This window comes from Tyto alba, unplaced genomic scaffold, assembly GCF_018691265.1.
Source record: "Tyto alba isolate M040663 unplaced genomic scaffold, T.alba_DEE_v4.0 Super-Scaffold_21, whole genome shotgun sequence".
NCBI lineage: Eukaryota > Metazoa > Chordata > Aves > Strigiformes > Tytonidae > Tyto > Tyto alba.
Window position 1 is genome coordinate 17,111,745 of NW_024881295.1, and position 24,337 is coordinate 17,136,081.

At 38.4% G+C, this 24,337-nt stretch overlaps 1 protein-coding gene across 13 annotated transcripts in view; it reads right to left on the reverse strand.

Annotated features, from left to right (window-relative positions):
- Nucleotides 1-24,337, reverse strand: part of ERC1 (ELKS/RAB6-interacting/CAST family member 1) — a 300,191-nt gene that overhangs the window by 219,952 nt on the left and 55,902 nt on the right. For all 13 annotated transcript variants that reach the window (XM_042795217.1, XM_042795216.1, XM_042795215.1 and 10 more), the window contains 2 exons: nucleotides 13,625-14,041; nucleotides 718-792 (listed from right to left, as the gene is read on the reverse strand). In XM_042795217.1, coding sequence (XP_042651151.1) covers nucleotides 718-792; nucleotides 13,625-14,041 — 492 coding nt within the window. The remainder of the gene's footprint in view (nucleotides 1-717; nucleotides 793-13,624; nucleotides 14,042-24,337) is intronic.

A 24,337-nucleotide genomic window follows, 5' to 3' on the forward strand; every position in this document is an offset into this window, starting at 1 on the left:
ATCAAGAAGGAGGGAAAAAGGGAGAATACGAAAATGGAAGAGAACAGTTTGCAAAGACCCTTTCCAATTTTTTAACTGTATTTGTCCAAACCCTCTCTGATGTACTTTATGGACCATACAATATGAAATATGATTGCACAAAGCTGTGTAAACCACACACTCCATTTGTGGCTTCTAAGCTCTTGGCAAATGGCCACTGTTCCATTAGATATTTGAGTTAATGGTTTAAGAATTCAAATACAAATTCATCTACTAAAGTTAGGTTTACAATGGCATACAGACATGCTTCTATGTATATGACCCATTCTTTTAAGTGTGTTTTGAATTTGCAAATTTCTAACTTTGTTGACACACAGAATGCAAAGCAGTACTTCAAATTTAATACTATTAAAAGAAAATAACCCACATCATCATAAAAACCTACTAATCCATCATTCCCATCCTTGTAATAAAATGGACTCTTGGTTAACTGAAAGAAATCTGTATATGCTGCTGCAGGCAGACAGAAGGCTGATTTCTATTGTGTCATGAAGCAGCTCTGTCTTTTCACTGATCAATAATAACAATAAACAATTTAAAAAGGTAATAGAATAGTATAAAATAAATATTTTAAATTAGAAGACTGACAGAAGTATATAGTATTTGGTAGTCATCTTTCATATGAAAACCCATTTTCCAGAGAACAAACTGTACTGCTGCCTATATGCAATCATTTACCTTCATCTCAATAACAGTTTGCAGAGCCTTTGTCTTGGCTGTGTCAGGAGCATTTTCAAATCGACGATGGATCTCCTGCACCAGCAGAAAAGAAAGCGAGAGTTAGCCTAATGGCATTTTGTCCCCACCTACCAAATACAAATAAAATTACTAGCAGCTTTTCTTTCTAATACATAGCGTAATTCAATGCTGCTTTCTGACGGTACCAGTTCATACATTTTGTTTTATCATTTCTCATATCAAATAAAGGATAGGCAAAAGTTCATTTAACAGAATCACAGCCTCAGTTAAAAGGCACAACAGAAACTCCATCTTCAACTACCTACTTACTCAAAATAAATTGTTGAAATGAGAGCTGAGTATACTAAAACTCCCTACCATCTACCTGCTAAACTAATCTAAACTATTACTAGTTTCTCATAGAAGACATACACATGATTTATTTGACTAGATGCTTACTGAAAACAATAATGCTGTGGTTTCTGTTTCAACAGGCTATAGGGTGCAGCTGTGCTGATAACTCTTTTTCCAACTTTTTTACCCCAGAGTAGCAACATTTAATTATGCATGATGCAGATCTTTCTCCACTGGGCCTCAAATGCAGCTGAAAGTACATGGCTGTATAGCACACTGCTCTAGAAACAGAGTACACATAGACAGGAGGACACAAAAGTCCATGTGATATTTCTGTTGATGCAGATTCACAGCACTAGCATGCTTCAGGCTGCTCGTTAAGTAACAACATTATAGAGAGCTGAAGCAACTTATTCTACTGTATAAAGTAGGGATTTCAAAACAACAAGTGGGAATACAGGAGAAACAATATAGAATCTACTCCACTGCCTCATTATTTGTCTTAATGTAGTATTGTCCTTACACCACATACGAATGTTAAATGTAGGAATGTGAATACTGTTATAATCTTAATCCCATATGACACAAAAATACTTTGGTGCTCACAGAGCATTAACTGTGATACCAGTTAACCTAACAAGAAATTGTGTATGTGCACACATACAGCTTAGCCACCCACTCCCCTCAAGCACCTAAAAGACAAATCCAAAAAGCCATCCACAAACTCATATTTTCAATAGACAGGGTGAAGAGATAACGTTTTGTATGGTAGTCATATGTGCAACTTGTTCCCTATGATTAATTATTTGAATGAGAAAGGTAGAGTTGTATAGTGCTTTTCAAAATACTGAAAACTACTTCTGTTGTAAGACTAAATGTTCGTACATAGCTGTGAATTGAGCAAGATAGAAATGTGTAGTGATATGACAAGGGCCACAAGAAGAATTTTGCATAAATTTGGCACAAGACTATTTGCATAAATTAATGCCTGTCAATTGTAATAACAAGAAAATTTGGTAGAAGGTTTGTCTGTCTTTAAATACTATACTTGTATATTTCCTGAGAAGCTGTTTTTACAGGTATATTTGCAGTGAAGTGTGTCATTTTCTGAAAAAAAATACCTCCTGAAAAAATAAACCAGAAAACTCCTCTAAATATATTTGTTTCTCCCACAGTCAATAGATAACTTGAGAGCCTCTCATCAGGTATCACTTACACCATGTAGATAAGAGTGGAGCAATAACATTATTATTTTTCTACTTACCTGTACCTCCATCCATGTAATGGATTTACTGAAATCTAAACAGTCTAGCCAGACTTTTGTTTTGGCCCAAGATGTCCTCTACCTGCCTGTAATACGTGTCCAAAGAAAGGGCAGTATGCATTCCTCTCTGCTATTCTATTCAACTGATGTCTGAAGCACAGCCTAATCAGTAATTTCTCATCACCAGCCTTCCACACCGTTGGTCTCTAGCGCTCTTCCACTTTTCCATCTGCCTACAGGGTCAGGAGCATGATTCTTTTTGTCCACAATTAAACAGTTATGGCTTCTACTTATTCAACAGGTTTTAAATCAAATGAGGCAGACACCTTATCTTCAATATGCTGATGTTAAATCTAAGGAGGGGAATATACTACACTGAGATGCTTTTTCCACAGGGCTTATCATAGGGATATCTAAAGACTTCGGGCATTATCTCTAGGATCATCTCCTTGGCAGAACTGTAGGCTTTTTCAAAGCAGACAGCAGTCTGCCCAACTAACTGAACCTTCTACAGCTCCTTGTGCACACCCTCAAAAGAATTATAAAGAAGCTGTCAGCACACAGGATATCATAAGTACAAGCTGGACCAACATCATCATGTCACTTTTATTACCTACTCCATCCACAGCATTTTTCCTGAGACGCATCAGTGAAATTACTTTTCTAGTCTGTCTCCACTACTTACTATTCGAGTTGCCACCTCTTCAGAGGTAATGCTACAGAGATTCATTCAGTTATGCTGCTCTACATAATATTAGAAAAGAAACTCATCATCAGGTTGAACTAGCTTTAAAAATGTACTTTCAGCTACTCATAGGGCAGTCTGCCACATAGTCTGTCCATAAGAAACTCAGAGCTTATCCTACTACTCTCAAGCAAGGATCAGAGACAAAAATCATAGTGCTACATATGGCCTTAATAAGAATAAGCTATGATGAGCTTCTAACACTCAAGACCAGCCTGAGCATTTACAAATATGATGGGGAGCAGACTCAACACACTCCACCTATTTCCTGGTGCTCTTACCAGTACCTGCATGAAAAACACGCCTCTTCTTCAGCATTCTCGGTCTTCCTCTATCGGGAATGATCTCAGCTGCCTTCCTTGAGGTAGTCGTGGTATATCTTTCCCTGTTTCCATCTCGACCACCTCTAATGTGTTGATTCAAGCACCGCATCATAACTCCAAGATATTGTGGCTGCCAATCTTTCTCATGAGCTCTGGATAGAGTGAATTTCTGTCTTGCCACCACCACAATATTGTTACAGACACCTTTTCAGTATCTTAGCACATATGACTCTGTATCTAGACTGATGCCTTCAGAAATGTTTAAAAGATGCTTTTGTGCAACTCAAGTGATAGGAGTGGCTTCCTCCTGAAAAATCTATCTGAAGCCTGCAGAGTGGACACGGGGGACTCCATTCATGCATTCACCAAAGAGCATTTTGCTGGAGCAGCATTCAGATACTTTACTGCTCTGGAAGAGCAGGCCTGTATCCATCTGGCTGATGTGAGCAGCACTGCTTGGAGTGATCCATTGTACAAGTACACAAACATCTGAATAAGAAAGAAACATGACTCCCGACTATCCCTCTGGAGGGGCTCATAGATGCCCCACATGCTCTAGTCCCTTCTCAGAATTCTCAAGTCTTCCTACAATCCACAGGCTGAGAGGAATGAGAGGCGGGGTAGGACACTCACCATCCTTTTTGTAAATCCACGTGTGGCACATTATGTAAGGTGATACTTGAGAACATTCATTGTAGCACACATCCTATATTGCTGTAATACCACACTATTCTGTAATTGCTGTTTGGCTATGAGAGCAACTACTAAGAATACACATATAAACAGCACAGCTTCAAGAATGTCATTTAACTCTTTTGAGAGGAAACTAGTAAAAACAGTCCACAGCTGAAGATACCCCAGTCACATCTTGGCAGCACGTTCAAATTCATGTCCACTTAAAAAGAGAAAGTTATATGGGAGGGGAATAAAAGAGGGCTTGAATCCCCCAAATTTCAGAATTAAAAAGAAGTTGCTTTTCCTGACTTCAAAATTCACGTATCGGGAAAGGGAAATAATTATGAAGGTGATTCTTTAAGCTTACAAAGGTGAAGAAAGATCCAAGAGTGAAAAGTATCCTACTCTGAATTGCACAAGCTTTGAAGAATGCAGAAAGTTGTATCTCCAGCTGCTCCTGTCACATCAGCTGTATAACCATCCAAGGACTGTTGTAGAATAAAATGAAACAGCTTGATAATAGAAAGCAAATTAAACCAAATTCTTGTGAACTTTAAGAAACTGAGAAAACAAAAAATAAGGTCAAAAATAATATGCCAAAAGTCTAATTTATTTTTATTTTCATAGTGCAATCACATACTGGATAATTTCCAGTTCTACAGACATGGTCTCTGACCTGAAAACATAAAAGCAACTACTACTACGGAAATGGAATAGATGGAATATACAGTAGGAGAAAAGCATGTCACTAAAGGGATGCTGACAAACAATATCTACTTTTTACATAGCACAGCATTTTCTCAAATAGAAAATTCTTCTAAGCTTTTTCTTTAGAAATGCCTGCATCTCCACTGTCTGAAGCAATGCTTTGCGCTTCGGCAAAGGTAACGTCCTACTTCTATCATCTTAAGTAATTCCACTGTGATTTGGATGACATAACCCGCTAAAAAGCACCACCTCCCACCTCTCAACTGCATAGTAAGGACTTAATTTTGGCAACATGCCTACGATTCTAAAGAGCCTGAAAACAGGGCCACAGACAGGCTGAACCTCCCTAGAAGGGAGTGTGGCTGCCGAAGAAAGGTTGTGCGTAGACATCCTTCTTAATTGTGAAATACAGGTTATGTATCTTTCAACAGGTTACTTATCTTTCAGTGTCAGAACGGAGAAATACTAATATATCGTATCTGATATCTTCAGATTCTATAGTGGACACACACCACACAGATGAATGAAAATTAATATTTTCATCTTCAAACCAGGACTTCGCATAATAATTAAAAGCATAGGGCCACACACAAATACCAGGATCAGAAAAACACAAAACTAATCCTTCATTCCTTACAAATTATCCATTCTAATAAAGTATTATTCCTTTGTTCTACTTTCATACAGAAAGAACATTCACATGTAACTGATATAGTTCCATAACAGTCTAGTTGACTTCAGTATCTTCTTACCTTTGAATGCCTCCTATATGTATGTTTTATGTTTTTAATGGTTTTATATGTTTAATGATGCCTTTATTTTTAAAAAAGATAACAAAAAATAAAGCTGCTTGTTCCCAAGTTTTGTGCAACTCGCATGCTTTTCACTGTTAGTTATTATTACTATTAAAAACATGCACTATATTTCTTTTTCAGTTTAGCCAGTGGGAACTTCTAGCCGCCAGGTATCATCACAACATTGCTAAGAATATTGAAGAATGCTCTATTATCCAATTTCTGTTTCAGTTTTTATGTTTAATACCCCATTATTACAAGCCAGTAGAGTTTCTACTATTCCTTCACTTAAACAAGAAAAGCTTTAGGTGGAGGGACACCTTATTACATGTTTGGCAATAGTGCTACCACTGCAGGTGTACTGTGTCCACTTTGTGTGTCTACAATTTAAAAAAATATTGATATATTGAAGAGAGTTCAAAGAATGACTGCAGGAGCATAATTTGTCTTTAGAAAAAAAGTCAAACCCAAAATTATTTTACAAATTGATCACAACTTTAAAGTACCTCCACAGGAAACAAAAATTCAAAGTGGACTGTTCTGTCTAAGAAACATTAAGATTCAATAACTGATAAATTAAGGGTAGAAATAGCCAGGAGTTTTAAGCAGTGTGGCCACCTTAACCAGGGTTGGGGTTGGTACTTCATCACTACCAATTTTTAAATAAGTATGGCTATTTTCCTTTTTTTTAAAAAAAAAAATCTACTTCAAAATAGAAACTCAAGATGTGCATCATATTACCTTACATCTGCCAAGTAGGTCTGCAAGGTAGTATAGTAGCCCTATGAGAAACAATACTGTAATTTTCTGGTCAGCACAGAACCGCTCATCAAATGTACTAAGAACACTGAATATGTAAAGAATAGCTGTGATTAAGTAGTCTTAGTGCACCATAAAGAATGACAAGTTCTGTGTTTTTTTCTTGACCAAGAAATGCCAAAATAAATGAAAATTAGAAGATTTAATTTAGAATTGAAGGAGTCCTCAATACTGAGCAGTATTAGGAGTACATTATTAAAATATTAATAAATTATACACATGTGCACAATAGTGAAGGAAGGAATTTTAAGTAGTTTAAAGGAAGTACTTTTAAGCAATGATGTTTTTATAGTGGAATAGACTGTGTGCTTAAAAATACAGCAACTTATCTTTTGGTAGTACCGTGAGATAAGCACTTTCCAAAGCAAAAAAGGACATGCTTTCCATTTCTCGCAGAACCCACATAATCAGACAGCACGTATCACAGAGAATAGGAAAAATATGCTCGTTCCTACATTAATTTTTCTTTTTTTTTTTTTTTTAGTTTACAAAAGAAGTATGATGTGCAATTAAAAACACAGCTGTAATTCTGACTTTTTAGATCTTAACTGCCCTACCCATGTCTTTATATGATCAAATGTGATGTTCTGTGCTGGATCTTTACATCATTCAGTGGACTGGATAGTTTTAGTTAACCAAAAAATATTTGCTTTTATTTTCCAACATGTAGTCCAGGCCTTACTGTCAATATTTTATAAAGTGACACCTAGGACATTCCAGACTACAATGGTATTCAAAAAAGAAAAATTTATAAAGACTAAATTATGCATGCTCTTAAGTTGCAATAACCTATTTTCTCCAATTTTGTTCCACAAAAGCTCTACATGTTTTAAAACCACTTCTAGACAAATCAAGTGATTCTAATAAAGACATAACTATTTAATTATCTTGATTTAAAACAATTCTCCCTGCTATCCTCTTCTGAAAAGTCAAATGAATGAAGCAGCAGCAGAAAAAGCAGAAACTTAATTTTTTTAACTCATCAGAAGTGTGCCCCCCCGTATGATGGCACTAAGAGTTCCAGTTACTGAATCATCAATCTAGCTACTCCAACAAATGAAAAATTCTCTCTGAAAGCGTGTCTTATTTAGGTTGCAAAATCTTGGAACAGGACAACAGTGTTCTTTGAGATAACTCTAATTGCTCCAATTAAAATTTCTAAATCCTTCTCTGAGCCTGGAGCAGAAAAGGGTAAGAATTTTAACACATGCAAGGAAAAAGAACTTCTTTGCAAAACTTGTCACAGTTAATTAAAATCTGTTTAGATAAGGCAAAACACCTCTCTCTTCACTGGGCACTGTTCAGCAGTGCTCCGACGGTACGTCTACGTGGCACATCCATCCTTTCTCACTAAGCTCCTTGCTGCTGCTCTTTGGCCATCAGAGTATCAAGTCTGATGATCTAAAGCTAAGTCAAGTATACGTATGTTACAGTCTAGTGTGCCTGCTCGCTCCTCTGACAGACATCTACCCTATGTAGAGACATAATAAACAGTGCTCACAGAAATCTGGTGTTACTTCCTAGAATAAAGTGAGCACTGTTCAATTCAAAATAGCTACAAACAGGGATCCGTTCCTGTAATAAGGCCATACTAGATAACTGTAGTACAGTTCACAAACAGGACTTTGTGCAGTGGCCATTTCAACAAACACTGAAAATGAAAAGAGATAATAGCTTTTTCTGCCACAGCCTCTTTCTTTAAGTTCATTGTAAATGAGTGCCCTTATGAATGGCCCGTTTCAGTGACTGCTTTACATACAAACCCGCCCTTTATTTGTTAAGCACTACGTCTGTAATTCCTTAATTCAGTTTTGCACTCAATAGCATTAAAAATCCATCTTGATTGAGTGGGCCCAATTATTAAAAAAAATTTAAAATCAAAACTGTAATTTACTACCAAACACATTTTTTGTGGCACAAAGTGCCAAGTTACTGTTGGTTTCCTTGTTGCACACCACTGTGACACACAAACCTCGAACCTCAAACTGACTCCTGAAGAAACCCTGTAGTTAAAGAACCCTCTTTCTGTTTCTGAATAAAAGGCTGTCGTCAGCCATCTGTCCCAGACCTGGATTCACAGTTCAGGGAATAACTGTCTAATTTTTGTCTATCAAATGGACGTTTCATTCTTTATGATGAACTGTGTTGCCATTCTATTACACCGATACTTCAGCGAACACCTCACCCAACCTTCAAAACCTGCTTAGCCTCAAAGTTTGACCCAACTGCTCCCTTTTCACACGAGAATACTATAGGTGCAAGATCACAGTTTGACTTAAAGGGAGACTTCTTTGTGACCTCTTGCTAAAGGTACTGACAACAGCCACACACAGCATGTCACAAGTCACTTGCGGGACTTACTTCTCCTTCATTGTAACCATATGGTAAAACTGTTATGAGGGAAGAAGAACTGTGAAGCACTGTGCACGACTTCTACTGCATCTTTTCAGTAAAGGTCAATGGTTAGGGTCATGTATGTTACCAGGACTCTGAATATATGTTATACAAGGCATGATGGGACTGACGGCTTCATAGGTATATCAGGTAGATACCAACAGGCACACTGGCCAATGAAAAGAAGGGAATACATTTAGGAACTTCCCCTCATACATCCTCATTAGTTCTTATGATTTGAGCCATCAGAGGATATCTCTACCTGAGCAGGAGATACGTCAGTATATCTTGGAGACTCCAATTAGTTTATGCTATAGCACTGCTGTGAATAAAGGTGTATTTAGCTTGCAGAGTATGTATGTCCAGTAGCCACCCAGGGACAAACAGGCCATCGGATTAACTACTGTCGTAACGACTGTGCTGCTATCTTCTGTGAAGGAGTAAGGAAATGTGACAACACTGCCAAAGTTGTTTGGAAAATACCTGACAACAATACACAGTGAGCAGCTTCTTTTTGTTCTCCCTGGGTAGAATCAATACAGACACTTTTGTTTATATCCTTTCTTCTAGGCAGATGAGAAATTTGGCCTAAACTTTCTTCTCCAAAAACTCTCAAGAAGTTACCTCTTTACTGACTGTGATGCTAGAAGTGTATGATTTCCGTTTTTTCAGATACATACTCCTAAAGACAAGGAGTGATGAACAATTCAAGAGAGAAATGTTTAACCAGACTGGTGTAATGATGTTGGACTGTCTTTACAAATCATAGTTTGCCCAAAGTACTCCAAGTGTCTAGAACACCAGATGTGGATACAATCACATCATTTTCTGCCACAAGTTGCACTGATATTGGTGTATCTATTACTCTGTGTACCCAAGAAAAACATTGCTACTCAGTGCATCTAGCATTTGGGCGGGGGGTTGAAACAAGGAGGTGGTCAAAAAGAGCACAGCTTTATAATTATGTGCTGTCACTGCCATCACTGATAATTCTGCAACAGGTGAGTCTGGAACAATGAGGTGACAGTTAACATAACTTGGGAGCTATTCTGGAAGCTGTAGTCCAGCTGCTGGATTTCATCAAGTATTTCTTGCTGGTATGATAATAATCTTGTTTCTGAAAGTTAAGTCTAGAAGACCAACAATAATGTGAATAATTTTCACTAAGACTTTAGAAGGGGTATTCAAAATAGCAGCCATCTTTTTATAAGCTATGAAGCTTACACTTGTTTTCTAGGGTAGAGGAATGTGATGCAGACACACTGTCATCTGCTGAAGTCAGGGCAGATGCCTTGATCCATGCCTCTGTTCTGATGTTCAATGACACGTTTCATTTTTCATTATTTTGTGCTAATGACATTCTGTCCTTTGTATCAGTGAGTTGCCAAATAACATCCTATTCTGGATACAGGATCTTTCCTATGGACTTGTATGGAAAGATTGCTTGAGTTTTCCGGAATCTTGGACATTTGCGAAAAGCCCAAATTGCTTATGGCGATACCTCTCACTAGCCGGAGAGGAATCCATTTCATAACCTGGATATGGGAGACTGAGACACTGCTCTGAAAAATGATCAGATATATCCAGTATCTTCTATATGAGGAAAAATTAAGTAGTATTAGACTTTTCAGCCTGGAAAAATTCAGAGCTTGAAAGGGATAAGACAAATCTAAAACTGAGTGGCAGAGAGTCTCAGTAGCACTCACCCATTCACTGTGTCTTCCAGTGAAAGAGCAAGAGGCTGTCCCTGAAGTTACCAGGAGACAGGTTCAAACTCAAAAGAAATGAGGCACATTCTTCCTGCAACAGAGAGAAGGCCTGTAGAACCACTTACCAAATGATGCTATAGTTGCAAAAGCTTACATGGGCTCGAGAAGACACTGACCATGCGCTCAGATGGCAGATCCATGGAGAATACTAAACTGACAAGTCAAAAAGACTTCAAGAAAACCCTCATCTGTAAGTACGTGGGCAGATGGGACAGTATTACAAAGAAGTATTGTGTTTGCCTTGTTCTTACACTTTCCTGGATGTCTGCATATGGCCATTATGTGAAACAGAATGCTGGACCAAAGGGATCGCTGGCCTGAACCAGTACAGCTATTCCTGGGTTATGATCTTATCAGAACCACAAGTCTAGGCTCTCTAAGAATTTCCCTTCCTTAGGATACTAGTGCAATCTTTAGTACAATCACAGTAATAGTGATAGCTAAAGAAATCAATGAATTCGCATTTAATTTTCAAGGTCAGACTGCTGGCCACTGCACCTGCATTGTCTGTCTGAGAAACCATCTGATGACCTCGAGTCTCAACATCACGCTTTGAATTACATGTCAACTTCAAAGTTGAAGCGAAAAGGTATCCCTCCACTTTTCAAGATGCAGATCTTTATTATTATTCTTAACAAAGACTTTTACCAGAAACCTAGCATACTTGTATAGTTAGAAACTTTAGAAAGTGGATACTGACATCTCAGAACTTGCTTTAGGTAAGATGGTCAAAACTGCTATTAAAGTTTTCCTCAGCTTTTCTAATGCGTTAGTACATGAAGTATAAATGCTGACCTCTGCACATGCAAATCCCTTTGAGATACTAATGCTTCCTTTAACAGCAGTATTTAAAGAAGGGTTTAGCATGCCTTTCCAGATACTGTGAATGCTAGATATAGAACCGTCAAGAAAGTAGATCAATTTCTTCAAGGCAGCTCAAAAATTCCAGTTAGTATCTGGGGTAGAAAAGGGCTAAAATAATCTAAAACTGTGGAAATATAGATAAACACATAATAGAAGATTAGCTGAGGAGAGTGATGCAGACACACCTAAGAGGTTCTGCACAGAATCGACGTCCTAGTGTGGACCAGTGACAGCAACTCTGAACCAGATCCTGCAGAGGAGAGAAACTTGGTGCTCAGGAAGCCGGGTGCAGACAGCTACAGTTCAGCAACATCCCCTGATTTTCTCCAGCCTCCTGGAGCCCCAGGCACGGGACTTGAGTTTCAGAGGCAGACAACCCTGAGTTCAGTTAGCTCAGCCTAGCTCAGAGCTCAAGGACGACACATGAATACTAACAAAACCCTTCTTGATGTGATCCAGTTCCATAAGGAGATAATTTGGCATCTCTGCACATGGCACCATGTTTCCAAGGCTACTAGGGTGCTCAGCTTCAAGGCTGGATCCTGAGCTACAAATTACAGTATACCCAGACTACCCATCTCTAAATATATGAGTTGGGTGAGCAGCAAGGAGCAATTAATTTTAAAATGTCAGATAAACATTGTTTGCACTTTCAAAGTCAGTAAATCATCTCCACCTTCTCCAGGAAATCCTTTACCATAGCGGCTAGGATTGAAGTGATTGATAATTTCCAGATATGTGTGAATGAAACAAGAATTCTTATCGCTCAGCATCTACTCGTCAGTAGCAGAAACAAATGTAACTGCATTCTTAAAAAATTACACAGCTTCTGTCAGCTTTTCATTTATGTTGCTGGACTTAATGCAGAAACAAATGGAAGCCATTTGGGGCTCTTCCTGAAATAGATACAAGAATTGGAACAGAATTATCATTGGTTGCTAAATAAAGGAAAAACTGTAGTGTAGAAACTCTGGAATCATATTATCTTCACTCCAGACACTCAAGAGATTACTGCTCTAAAAAAATAAATCTGGCCTAAATCTGGCTCAGAAATGCAATGGGCTCTAGCTTTCTTATAAATGTTTGCAAGAACGCAAGTCGGGTCATGGAAAACATATGAATAAGAGGTATTAAGAAGTGGGTTTTTTTGCTGCAAACACTCACCTCAAAAACTTCTGTGGCAGACCTTGTTTCCCTGGCTTCTTAGAGAGGGGGTTTAAATCTTGTATATGCATCAGGCTTTCAAAAAATTGCTGAACCACAAAGTAGATATACAATGCCCAAAACAGGTCATCAGATTCACACACACATATTACACATACATGTATAGCTATCAATACATGCATTCAATCTAAAGATGTATGTAAAATAATCTTTACAGAAAATCTTACCATTAGTGAATACTCGTACATATACACATACCTGTGTATGCACACAATACATGCTGAATTACTAGCTTTTTAGAAGTTAATATTAGAATACTTTATGAAGCTGATCAAGAAGAAAATACATTTAACAGTATCAATAAATTGAATGACACTGGCTACACAACAACTCATTTTCCTTTCTTTTTCTAAGATACTTATATGTAGCCTCTATTTTATTATAATAAAATTAGGGCAATTAATAGTGAAGAATGCCTGCCACTGTACTCATCTAAGGTGCAATACAGCTACAATAATGTTTTTTCTTTTCTGTTTTCAGAGGTGTGGAGGGAAGGGGTTACTATGTGTGCAGCAGTGTCCCTTTAAGTAATCTTTTTTTTGGCTGTGCATCCAGGGCAGCTAATAGTTTTATCAAATACCCTTCACAGCAAGACGACTGTTTCCATGGAAACCGTAGAGCAATCATCCATTACTCCTGCAAAAATTTCTCTCAACTCTCTCCTAAATACAGGTAGCTACTTTCTCTCAAACTAAAATAGAACCAAAGAATGAATTGTACAGTCTGTGAGATAATTCACCTCCAGAGCTTCATATGGAGACTATGGGAAAAGTGGGGCCTAAAGCACAAAACCCCAGGAAGCACATGCAAAGAAGCTATAAAAAAATTTTAAAATAGGGACAAATTCTGTCAAGTCAGCAACGTAAAATACCGCTTATAGAGAGGATGGAAGATCTTTTCCTTACAGCTGTGAAATGGAGAGGAGATGGAGAAGACCTTAAGATTAGAGATGAACCCAGAGCCTGGTTATTTACCTCTCTCAGCATGTTGTTTTCTTTTTCCTTCTGTTCGAGAAGGCTCTCCAGGTGGTGCACGTGCATCTCTGCCTCAGCCAACCGTCGCGTTCGCTCATGATCTTCCTCAGTGGCTTTTGCTGACAGACCTTTACTTTGCAGCATCTCCAGCAGCTTTTTGATGGACTCATCACGTGCATTTAAGGTCTGTTTCTGCGTCTCAATACGCAGTTCCATCTCTTCTAAGGTTTTACGCAGCAGGAAGAGTTCCTTGGCCTGGCGTTCGTGTTCTGCATGAAGTCGTTGGAAGTTTTCTTCTGTCAGCTCTGCCACAAAGGGCTCACTGGTTCTAGTGCTGCTGTCCTGCTGGAACAGTTGGTTCAGGTCCCGCTGGATCCGAAGCTCATCTTGGAGAGCCTGGATAGTCATCTGCATATGCTAAAAGAATAAATAAATAAAATCAGAGGATTCTCCCCACTGGAGAAATAAAGAGAACAGTACGAACCACATCAGTCCTCCTGAACTACCAAAGAGGAAACGGCAACACCGACAGACCAACGTTGTTTTTTGAAAGCAAAATTGAGGTAGAACTGGGTTACACTACAGAAATTTCAAGTCCCTCTTATGCCTGGTAGAGGTTGCTTAACACTAGAAACCTCTTGCTCAGGTGACTCTCCCACTTCCACCAGCTTGAGTGAGTCATCATTTCAAATGGGAAAATGTCAGTAGGCATTTGACAGTAAGCTCAGATTTTAAAATCTGTTTTTTTTCCAAATCTTTGCCTACTCTGTAGAAGAATTCTGCATAAGTCCTAAACTAGAATTATTATCTTGACAAAGCAGAGGGACGTGTGTATATTAGAATTTACATACCGTCTAATAAAAGGTAATCAGCCATGAAGGCTACCAAGGTCTTCAGGACTAACGCTACACATAGCGCAGATTTGCCAGTTGTCATATAGAAGAAACTTCAACATGTCAGTAAGAACTACAGAAAACTCGATACATGCTGACTGGGGAGAAGGATCACACCATACAATTACGTATGAGGATTTTAGTACAGAACAGAAATTAGCTCCTTACAAAGAGGAATGTGAAGTAAATCAAAAGATAAGCAGTATTTGTGATTGTGCAAGACAATAAATCCCATCTCAGTGACTGAATAGAGTGGATTAATACAGTGGAATAATATAGGAGAAGCACAGTTTGCCTAGAATAAAGTCCTCACTTCATATTTACATAAACATTTGTTTTTTCTCTGCAATAGAGAAGTATTAAGACAATAACAGGAAAGTACTAACACTCAACAAAGATCTATTACTGGGAAAAAGATATGCACAGACTGATACATCTCTACTCCCTTAAGAGTGGCAGACATGCTTACAGTTTAGTCTGAACGTGAACAAGTCAGATGGACTAATCGCTGGGGTCTACCTTCATATTACAGAAATCAGTGCCTGCAATACAGCTACTTCCAGTATTCACTAGGACTAAAATACTAGTCAGTATTAGTTACAATCTATTATCAAGCTTGACGCAGGAGACACACTGTTAAGGTCTATAATGTAAAGATGGTGCCAAATTAATATGTTTGTCATAAATCCAAGTACTTCATTTCACTCAAGTATCTGTGAAAAGAGAAGATGTAGTGGCTGGCGCTGGCAACTGGATCAGAACTTCACCTTGCTGAAAATCAGCCCCATCAAAACAAAACAAAACATCTTTCCAGCCAGATCTCTGATCCAGCTGACAGTGTGACTACACCAATGCTGATCCTGGTGCAAAGCAGGGCAGTAAACGTGCAATCAGGGAGCTGGTAGGGAAGAAAATGTAACCAGCCTTTATGGTATCAGCATAAACTGAAATCAGCTTAAATCCATAGTTTCACAGTTGATTTAAGATGCTATAATTGTCTTTTCTTCTATTTCAATAACATAATACTTGGCAGTTACTAATTCTATTACTCTAAAAGTACATTTTAGGTTATAGAATCTCTGTGATAACAGTACAGCTATATTAAGTAGGGGGATAATTAATTACTCTGTTATAAAAGGTACATTGTGTTTATATATTGGTGGATGCTTTGATTAATTTTCAAGTCAGCACTTAGCAGTGCAAGAGAAGAAAAGAATTATCTTGAGGGAATCAAAATGGATTTCAAAAATGTTTTTAGAAATCACTTTTCTATTTTTTTTTCCTTAATTAAAGAGTTCAATCTTCATTCTTTGTCATTCTTCAAGCCACAGTGAAATTGAGAATGTCAGACAACCTCCAAGCCTTAAAACTGATGCACTACCACAAATATGCCAGCGTGCAGGTAGGCCATCAAAACTACTACATCTGTTCAATTAATGTATGCTGATCAAGCTGTAAGAGAAAACCTACTGCACCCATGAAAATGCTTGTGTTACCTGTACCTATACAATACCAATAAAAGTCCGTAGGACTAAAACAGCAGTAGTGGGAGAATATCCTTAAATTTCATTAAACAATAACCTCACTAGATACAACTTTACAATTCCACGCACGAGTTAATTCCATTTGTATTTGAGAAGCCCTACTTATCCTCAGCCCAGCTGTGTGTTGTTCCTCCAGCTAACAAACAAATTCCCACATGCTTCCACCTGCCTCTCCACATATAGCCACTTCAGCATTTCCTTTCTCCTAGGCGAGAAAAGAGCTTCTTCCGAACAACCACATCATCTACTAAATGAAATTACTTCCTCTACTCAGTGTTGTCTCAGAATCAAACTTGGGTTATTTATAAACATCAATGGATTAAATCACCACAACCAAACTCCCGCATTTTTACCATCTGATCTGCTGTGGAATCTCATTTGAGGTTACACAGGCAAAAACTGTCTCAGACCCACAGAAATTATCTTCCCCAAAGTTGGAAAAGCCTCCATGCAACTTTTGGAAAAAAGAACCAGAATCTATTACATGATCTGGAAACATGACATGAAAAAAAAAAAAAAAAAATTAATACCAGTGATAAACAGTATTTACTGGTATTCATCAGTCTCTTAAGTAAGGATGAGAGAATTTGGAATACCTGACATAAATGGTCAGCAACCACCTTGAATTCAGTTTCCCAGGAAAAATGAAGAGGTGGAATGAGAGGAGGAGTTAGCACCGACCTTATGAATCACTAACACTGTTCTCTGAATTGCTCAGCTGAGAACAAACTTCATTATGTGCAAGGTAACTAGAAAATACACCATAGAAAATTATTCTATGCTTTTGACACCCACTTCCTTCCAACACACAAGATGCATGCAAAACACGCTCCTTCTCTGCTTTCCAAAAATTTTTTATGATTTTCAGAATAATGGAACAATACCCTTTATTAGTTGGAATAATAAATAAATGACTTTTTCAGTTAACATAGCTTGTCTTCTGTATAATTTCAAAGAAAACATCCTTTTCCCTCTGAAGGAGCAGGCAAGTCTAAATAGCTTCTCATCCATTTCTTAGACTTCACTTTTAAATCAGTGACTATCCCAGAAAGGCAAAATTTTTTCCAAATTCATGCAATACTAGCCACTGATGCTTAATCCTATGTCTAGGATCTGACTAGAGATCTCAATCAAACCTGAAAAATACTGCTGAATTTGTCTTAACTAGAAATAAACAAGTAAAAATACTTTTAATACCACTGAGCTTGGTTATGTCATACTCTGCTGAATAAGTACCAATCATGCTTTTCTTAAATAGTTTAATAAAGGTAACATAATTAAAGTCAAAGCAATTATGTTGAACCTGTACTTTGCTTGAAGCTTACTGCTCTTATTTCAGGCCTTGAGGATTCCTTCTTTCTTCAAGTAGTGAAAATTGGTCTTTAACTCTCACCACAAATTATAACTTCACTTGCAAATCATTAAGATATTTTTGTGAGCACAGATATCTAGTAAGTCTCTTGCTGGTTATTTTCAATGTAAACTTTTCTCTAGACTGAGCTAAGCCCCTTCAGGCCCACCTCAAATGTAAATCCTAAAAGGGCAACATGCATATATAACCTCTTACCAGGTGTTCCTCTGCCTGTGTTACTTCCATGGGGCAATGTAAAATTTGTTAACCAGGCTCTATGCAGGGACAGAGTTTGCAGCATAAAATTGACATCTGTAAGCAGCAGAACATGATTCAAATTCACATTTCCCACACCTTGGCAGATAGGTTAGATGAGTTTCCAACCTACAGTATGACTACAGCCAATGATATAGAAGTCCCTTACATTTGGTTCACAAAGCAGTCCTGCTGTTGCAGTCTCGGGACAATGTAAGGTACCTACTGCTACACTGGTGAGTTTGGGAACCTTGCTGCAGGCAGCTCTTTTCATCTCTCCCTGTTGATGCTTCTGCGTTTTGCATGTAATATTTAAAGATTCAGTAGGCCTGACAGAAAATACTAACGAGAGCACAGCTTCTTATTCTAACTGGAGAACACATAAGAACAGAAAGACCTGAATAGCAATACTTCCAATTAACTTAAATGTTTATTATCTTATCGTTCCAAAGGAAGTGGAAGAGGGGCATTTTAACACACTTAGACAGAAAAAGGAATTTAATTGATACTCTACAGCCAAGATCTGTATTCTAACCCTACATTTCAGATCAAAAGAAGGCAGCCATTGCTACTAAAATAATTTTGAAGGAAAGGATTAAATTGTGACATGCTTATTAAATAAAGTATTTCCACACTTATCTTTGCAAGACAGAGCTTGGTCTACCAAGCGACAGCATTTAAGATTCCAACACGCACTTGTCCATTTGGTTTTGGTTACCTGATTTAGGCTATTCACATTGCAGATACTGTCTTTGTAAATACCATAATCAGATACATAACTCATCCCATACTTTATTCAAGAAGCCTAAATGCCTAAATCAGAACTGTGGGTTCTACAACACAGGCAAGGCATCTGGGCACTGAACAGTTCTGTAAAGTTCTCCTTAACCTCCTGGATTTAAATTCTAAATACGTTAACCAGGGAAATTAAAGTAATTTTTGTAATATCAAGAAAAAAGTCAGTATGTTCAAGAGATGCCTGTCAACAATCAGCAAAAAGGAAGAGGAGAACCTGCTCTTTCCCAGCAACAAGGGAAAACATAACGTGCAATTATATGACACTGTCACAGAAACGTACCACAATGAGGTGGGAAGCATTACTATGTTCTGCAAAACTCAATGACTTAAAAAAAAATTCTCCTCTTACATTGGGACAACACCGAAGATTCTCATATTCATAAGCAATAGAATATGAGTAAGGACAGGGAGAAATAGAGAAGTCCTACTAGAATACTTAGTGGTGTGTTAGAAAAGCTTCAGTCTGGGAGATAAAAGTTCAAGCTCTTACTCGTCATCTTCATGCATTCCAAATGAGGATCCAGACAACGGGCCATGAGCTGTTCTTGGGTGGATCTCTAACAAGATTTTCTTACAGAAGGGACTGAGTATTGACTGACTTTGGGATTTAAACCTACATCTCTCACATGTAGGGAAGATGAATCTCAGCTCAAGGTCTTTGCCAAGATTATTATTATTACTACTATTAGCCAAGAGACCCCTTAGCATCTACCACATTCTACTGAGCATCCCTAATCAAGTCTGTTTCCTGATCAGGGGTTGATCTCATCTCACTCTTCCCTAAATTTTAATCAGAAATTCCACTCTGAAGGGAAGAAACTTTTCCATAACAAAAGTTTTGCTGGCATCTGCAGATTCAATTAAAGTTTCTTATAAAATATTATTGACAAGCTTAGCCACTGAAAATTTCCTGATTACTTCTACTGTTAACCCACAACACCAATATATCCTGAACTGAATGACAGGCTTTATGATGGACATGTGTTTGGCAGTTTTCTGCAAATCTGCTCAGTGATCAAGCTGTTCTTCATGTAGAAAACAGTAAGTGCTTTGAAAAACTTAGGACAGGTTTGCATTTTTTTATTAGATACCACTTATTTCTGTATTTATTTTTCAGGATCCAACCTGGGGATAAAGGAAAAACTTAAAAAGAAACAAATGTACTTTGTTAATTGATCAAAAACTAGGTTTCTGAAGATACCAGTTTACAGCTAAGCCCTTCCAGGTCTGAAATAGATGTATTACCTACAACCACTGCCTTACTTTTTTCTTGAAATCATCATGACTACAATGCCCTTATAATCTGGAAAGAAAAGACACGATAGTTATGATGTACCTTATTTCAGAAAGACAATTCAGTAAGGTCTACCCTCAAATGTACATCACCAGAAAATGACAGAACTTAGAGTTGCTTTTCTTGTCAGTAAATCCATATAAACAATAACAAACTTTTACATTACGACAATTCCTCTCATGTTCTTTACAACAACAGCATTTCAAACATCTGTAAGAGGATGAACCACATTCAGCTCAAAAGACACCACGTGCCAAATGCTGGAATAGGATTTGGTCACTAAGGGAAATTATTCTCTCCCATTCTCAAAGAGTTAATGTTTTGGCAGTGTTTCTGGGAAATAGATTCTGCTGAATGCACTGCAGAAGCAAAGGCCTGGCTGTCTGAGGGAGTCCCTGCTGACATTCAGCTGCAGCCCACGCAAAGAAACTGAAAAAAGGGCTAATGTCAGGTGTCCAGCAGGGTTGTGATGAAACAGAACTTGCTGATTCCAGAAATGCTACATATTCCCTGTAAGATGGAACAGGGGCTTCAAAACCCTTATTTAAATGGAAATGAATGGGTGATTTTTAAAATGTTTACCTTAGATACAAAGTACAGTTAGGATTTTAATAGGATTTAATTTGTGAGAGTCAAAGAAAGAGACTTGTATTTTAAAGACAACCATATAATGCATTATCTCTGAGACAGCAGAAAGGCAGGATGGTAAAAAAATGCTATAGATAAAGAGCTTAAGTTGTCAGTAATACATTTTTTAGCTGAACTAGACTCACACAAAATTACTCATTTGGTTTAAGGGGGCAGTGTGCAGCAGCTTAATTCCTTCGCCCCACTTTGTACAAAAAAACCCACAAGTAAACCAGTAGGAATGAATTTAAACTCCTAAAGTAAGCAGATCAGAAAGAACCTAATAAACCTGTATTCACAGAAGAACCAAAACTGCAATGCAATCACCTCTTACTAAGTGTACAGGTACATCCATAAGAAAAGGCTGCAACATGAAACAGAATAAATGCATGAAATATTTCACTTATGGTAAACATGAAGCAACATATTTCACAAAGTAAAAAGGTAAGCTATTTCTATTTTCAAGGAATAAAGCATGTATATGAACAGTTTCTAGAGAATATCTGATGCACAGTAAAAACATAACTTATTCTGAATAAATTTGTGCACTTACCTGTGTGATAAGAATAGAAATTCTGATTAAGCATAGGCAAACCTAGTAAACTTCTGAAAAACAACAGTTTATCAGCTTTTGAGCTATGAATACAATTCTGACAGTTCTCTGGCTTCCTAAGGGAATTTGAGCTTTGTGGCAAATATCAGAAATGGTCTAGTATGCAACAGAATTCAAAGAAAAACTATTCAGCTAGTCCCAGCTACCATGTTTAAAATTTGCAAAGGTACATCTATATTAGTAGTTTAGTGTGCTTCAAAAGCTTTTTCTCATGCAAATCTCCCTAGCATCTACATTTCTGTATTTCACACACTTTTGAGTGTCAGCATGCTATCTATGATCCTGGAGTGCAAAAACTGGATTCTTTTAAGTGTCCCTCATGTTTCTTGAGAACATTTATTTTGGGACTAGGGCAAATGTTTATAATTTCTCATCAGATTTTATAATTTTCATACTGATTTTAATTTCTATTTCTCACTAGGCTGTCCAAATTGGGTTAGCACTACACTATTTAAATATCATGGTTTATTTATATACAAATCTGAGCTTTGACTATTTGTTCTTATGCTGTTAAAGAAACAAGAATCCTTGCATATATGCAGTTTCATACATTGCAGTAAGATAATTGTTTACAGTTTCTGTCTTCCCTGTCTGGCAAGCACAAACTTCTTTTGTCACAAACTGTGCTGATAAAAATGGATCCTCATGTAAGAGGTTTCTGTAAAAAAAAAAAAAAAAACAACAAAAAAACCCAAAACAAAACAAAAGCCAACACACAAACATCAGACTGATCTATATTCAAGCCAGCCATGATAGAACTTGTAGAATTTGATCTTACGCCATTTTGCAAATGTATACAACACACCCAATTTCAACCACAGTACAGATTACTTCTAAACGTTGCATCCATGGAATAAGTGCCAAAATGCCAAATTCAGCTCTTGTGAACATCACGTCCTATGACAGCAATTAGAAATTATTATGGTACTTAAGGGAAGGAGAATTTTAACATTTATGTATGTATAAACGTCTAATATTTTCAAATGAATAGCATCTATATGAAACATTAATGATTTTGTTAATCGATTAAGAGCTTTCATGCAAAATGTATTCTTATTAGTCACCTCTATTAGGGAGGTCAGCAAATGTATCTTTCCATTAGCTGATATAAGGAATCAATCCAAGATAAAAGGCACTATGCTACACAACCTTTGATCTTGTGTTCAATAATTCCAAGATATGAGCATATATCAACACTGTGCTCTAAAAAGGAAAAATGGCTGATGATTTATAACGAAAGAGTACTATAGAAAAAATCAATGCACAGGAAAGCTGTTGACTACTTTATCCACATCACCCTCCCCTTGACAACTCCTCCCTCTCTCACCAAATTTAAACCTTCTTCTATACTAGCTGGTTTGGAGATATTACAGTATAAATCTCAATGCACACATGCATGGGTCCCTCAAGAATATTTTGATCAAAATATTTTGAGTAACTGCATCTGTATGCATAAACACTATACCCTTCATGTAAGGCTATAAAATACGGAGTAGGCCCGATCTTTAAAGCTTTTTGAGTACTTCAATCTTGTGACTGCTGAGGACTGAAGAAACAATTACAAGGTAGGCTGTGTGTCGTGGTTTGAGCCCGGTCAGCAGCCAAACACCATTCAGCCGCTCACTCCTCCCTTCTCCTCCAGCAATGAGAAGGGACAAGTGAGCCAGGCTTGGGATTCGAGATAGGACCGGGAGGGGTAGATCACCCATTATGATCACAGGCAAAAGGCAGACTCGTTAGGGGAAGAAAAAAAGAACATACATTTATTACAGATACTAACAACAACACTGAACAGAGTAGGACAGTGAGAAGCATTGCCACATCTTGAGAACACCTTCCCCCACCCCTCCCTTCTTCCTGGGCTCAGCTCTGTTCCTGATATCTCTATCTCCTCCCCCCAGAGGTGCAGGGGCAGAGAATAGGGGGTGCATTCAGTGCTCCTGCTTCTTCCATCTTCGGTGGGGGGAGCTTCTGGAACTTCTTCCCCTGCTCCATCATGGTCCCCCTCTCACAGGAGACAGTCCTCCACGAACTTTCTGCGACATGAGTCCTTCCTACGGGCCTCAGCATTTCCTTACACTGCTCCGGTGTGGGTCACCAACTGTCTCCAACTGTATTCCCTCCCATGGGCTGCAGCCCTTCCTGAGCTGCTCTGGCGTGGGACACCCCCGCATGCTGCAGTCCTCCCAGTGCTGAACTATAACAGCAGGGGCTACCTTTTCCCACAAGACCCCGGCCTTCTTTGGGCACAGCACCTTGATCAACCAGGTAGGAAGCACAGGCCATAAATCAATGTCTGCTCCACCACAGATCTCCATGGGTGGCAGGGGGGGCTGCCCTGCCGTCTCACCACAGGATACAGGGGGGTCTCTGCTCCGGCACACCTCCCCCCTCCTTTCTCCCTCTGTTCCTCCACTGACCTTGGTGTTCATGCAGCTGCAGCAACTCCTCCTCACAAGTCCCACTGCTCGTCATCACATCCCTTCTTAAGTACGTTATCGTGGAGGCGTGGCTGACTGGCTCAGGTTTGGTGCAGAGGTGGAGCTGACTTGGAGCTGAGGGAGCTTCGAGAGGCTTCTCACAGGGGCCCACCCCTATCGCCCCCTCCCCTGCTACCAAAAAACCCCACCACTCACTCAACCCAGGACACTGTGATACATAACTTCATAATATTTCAAAGAATTAGTTTTAATATAAATGAGCAAGCTTTTAAACTTCTTCTTGCCCACAGCAATATAATATTTTGTTCTTCCGGTCAAGCTAGAATGCAACATAGTGTCATCTTCCACCTGCAAGCAACAGTGGAAGATCTCATGAGTTACCCGATGCTCGGAAACTGTGGATTGATGACCACAGCAGTAAGTGTTCTTTCCAAACTCATACCTCCAGAAATTGAGTTACTGTCCAGGTAAGACATCAAGAGCACAGTACTCACCTCCTCAGCTGAAGCACTGAAATATTCACTAGCCCCTTCAAACTGAACTATTAAACTTGGAGAGTGGCTCACCAGCAATCTGAAAACACTGAAATTTACTGGGGTGTTCTTTGTTGGCTTTTTAAAGACACTTTCTTAAGCAAGAAAAGCATGAGATGACCAAATATGGACATAAATGTGAGAAGACTGCATGAAGGACTTGATCCTGTCAAATAATAGAACACATGATACTCAGTATCTCAAACAACATATGGCTGTGCTGTGACACATGGAAAGTTCTTGCCAATGGAGCCTTTGCGCAATGTTCAACCAAGATAGGGAGATAACCAACAGCAAAAACTAGCTGCTGCCTCTCAGCTGCACAGACCATGTGCAGAACAAGGCTTTGCCAGCCTGCTTATAA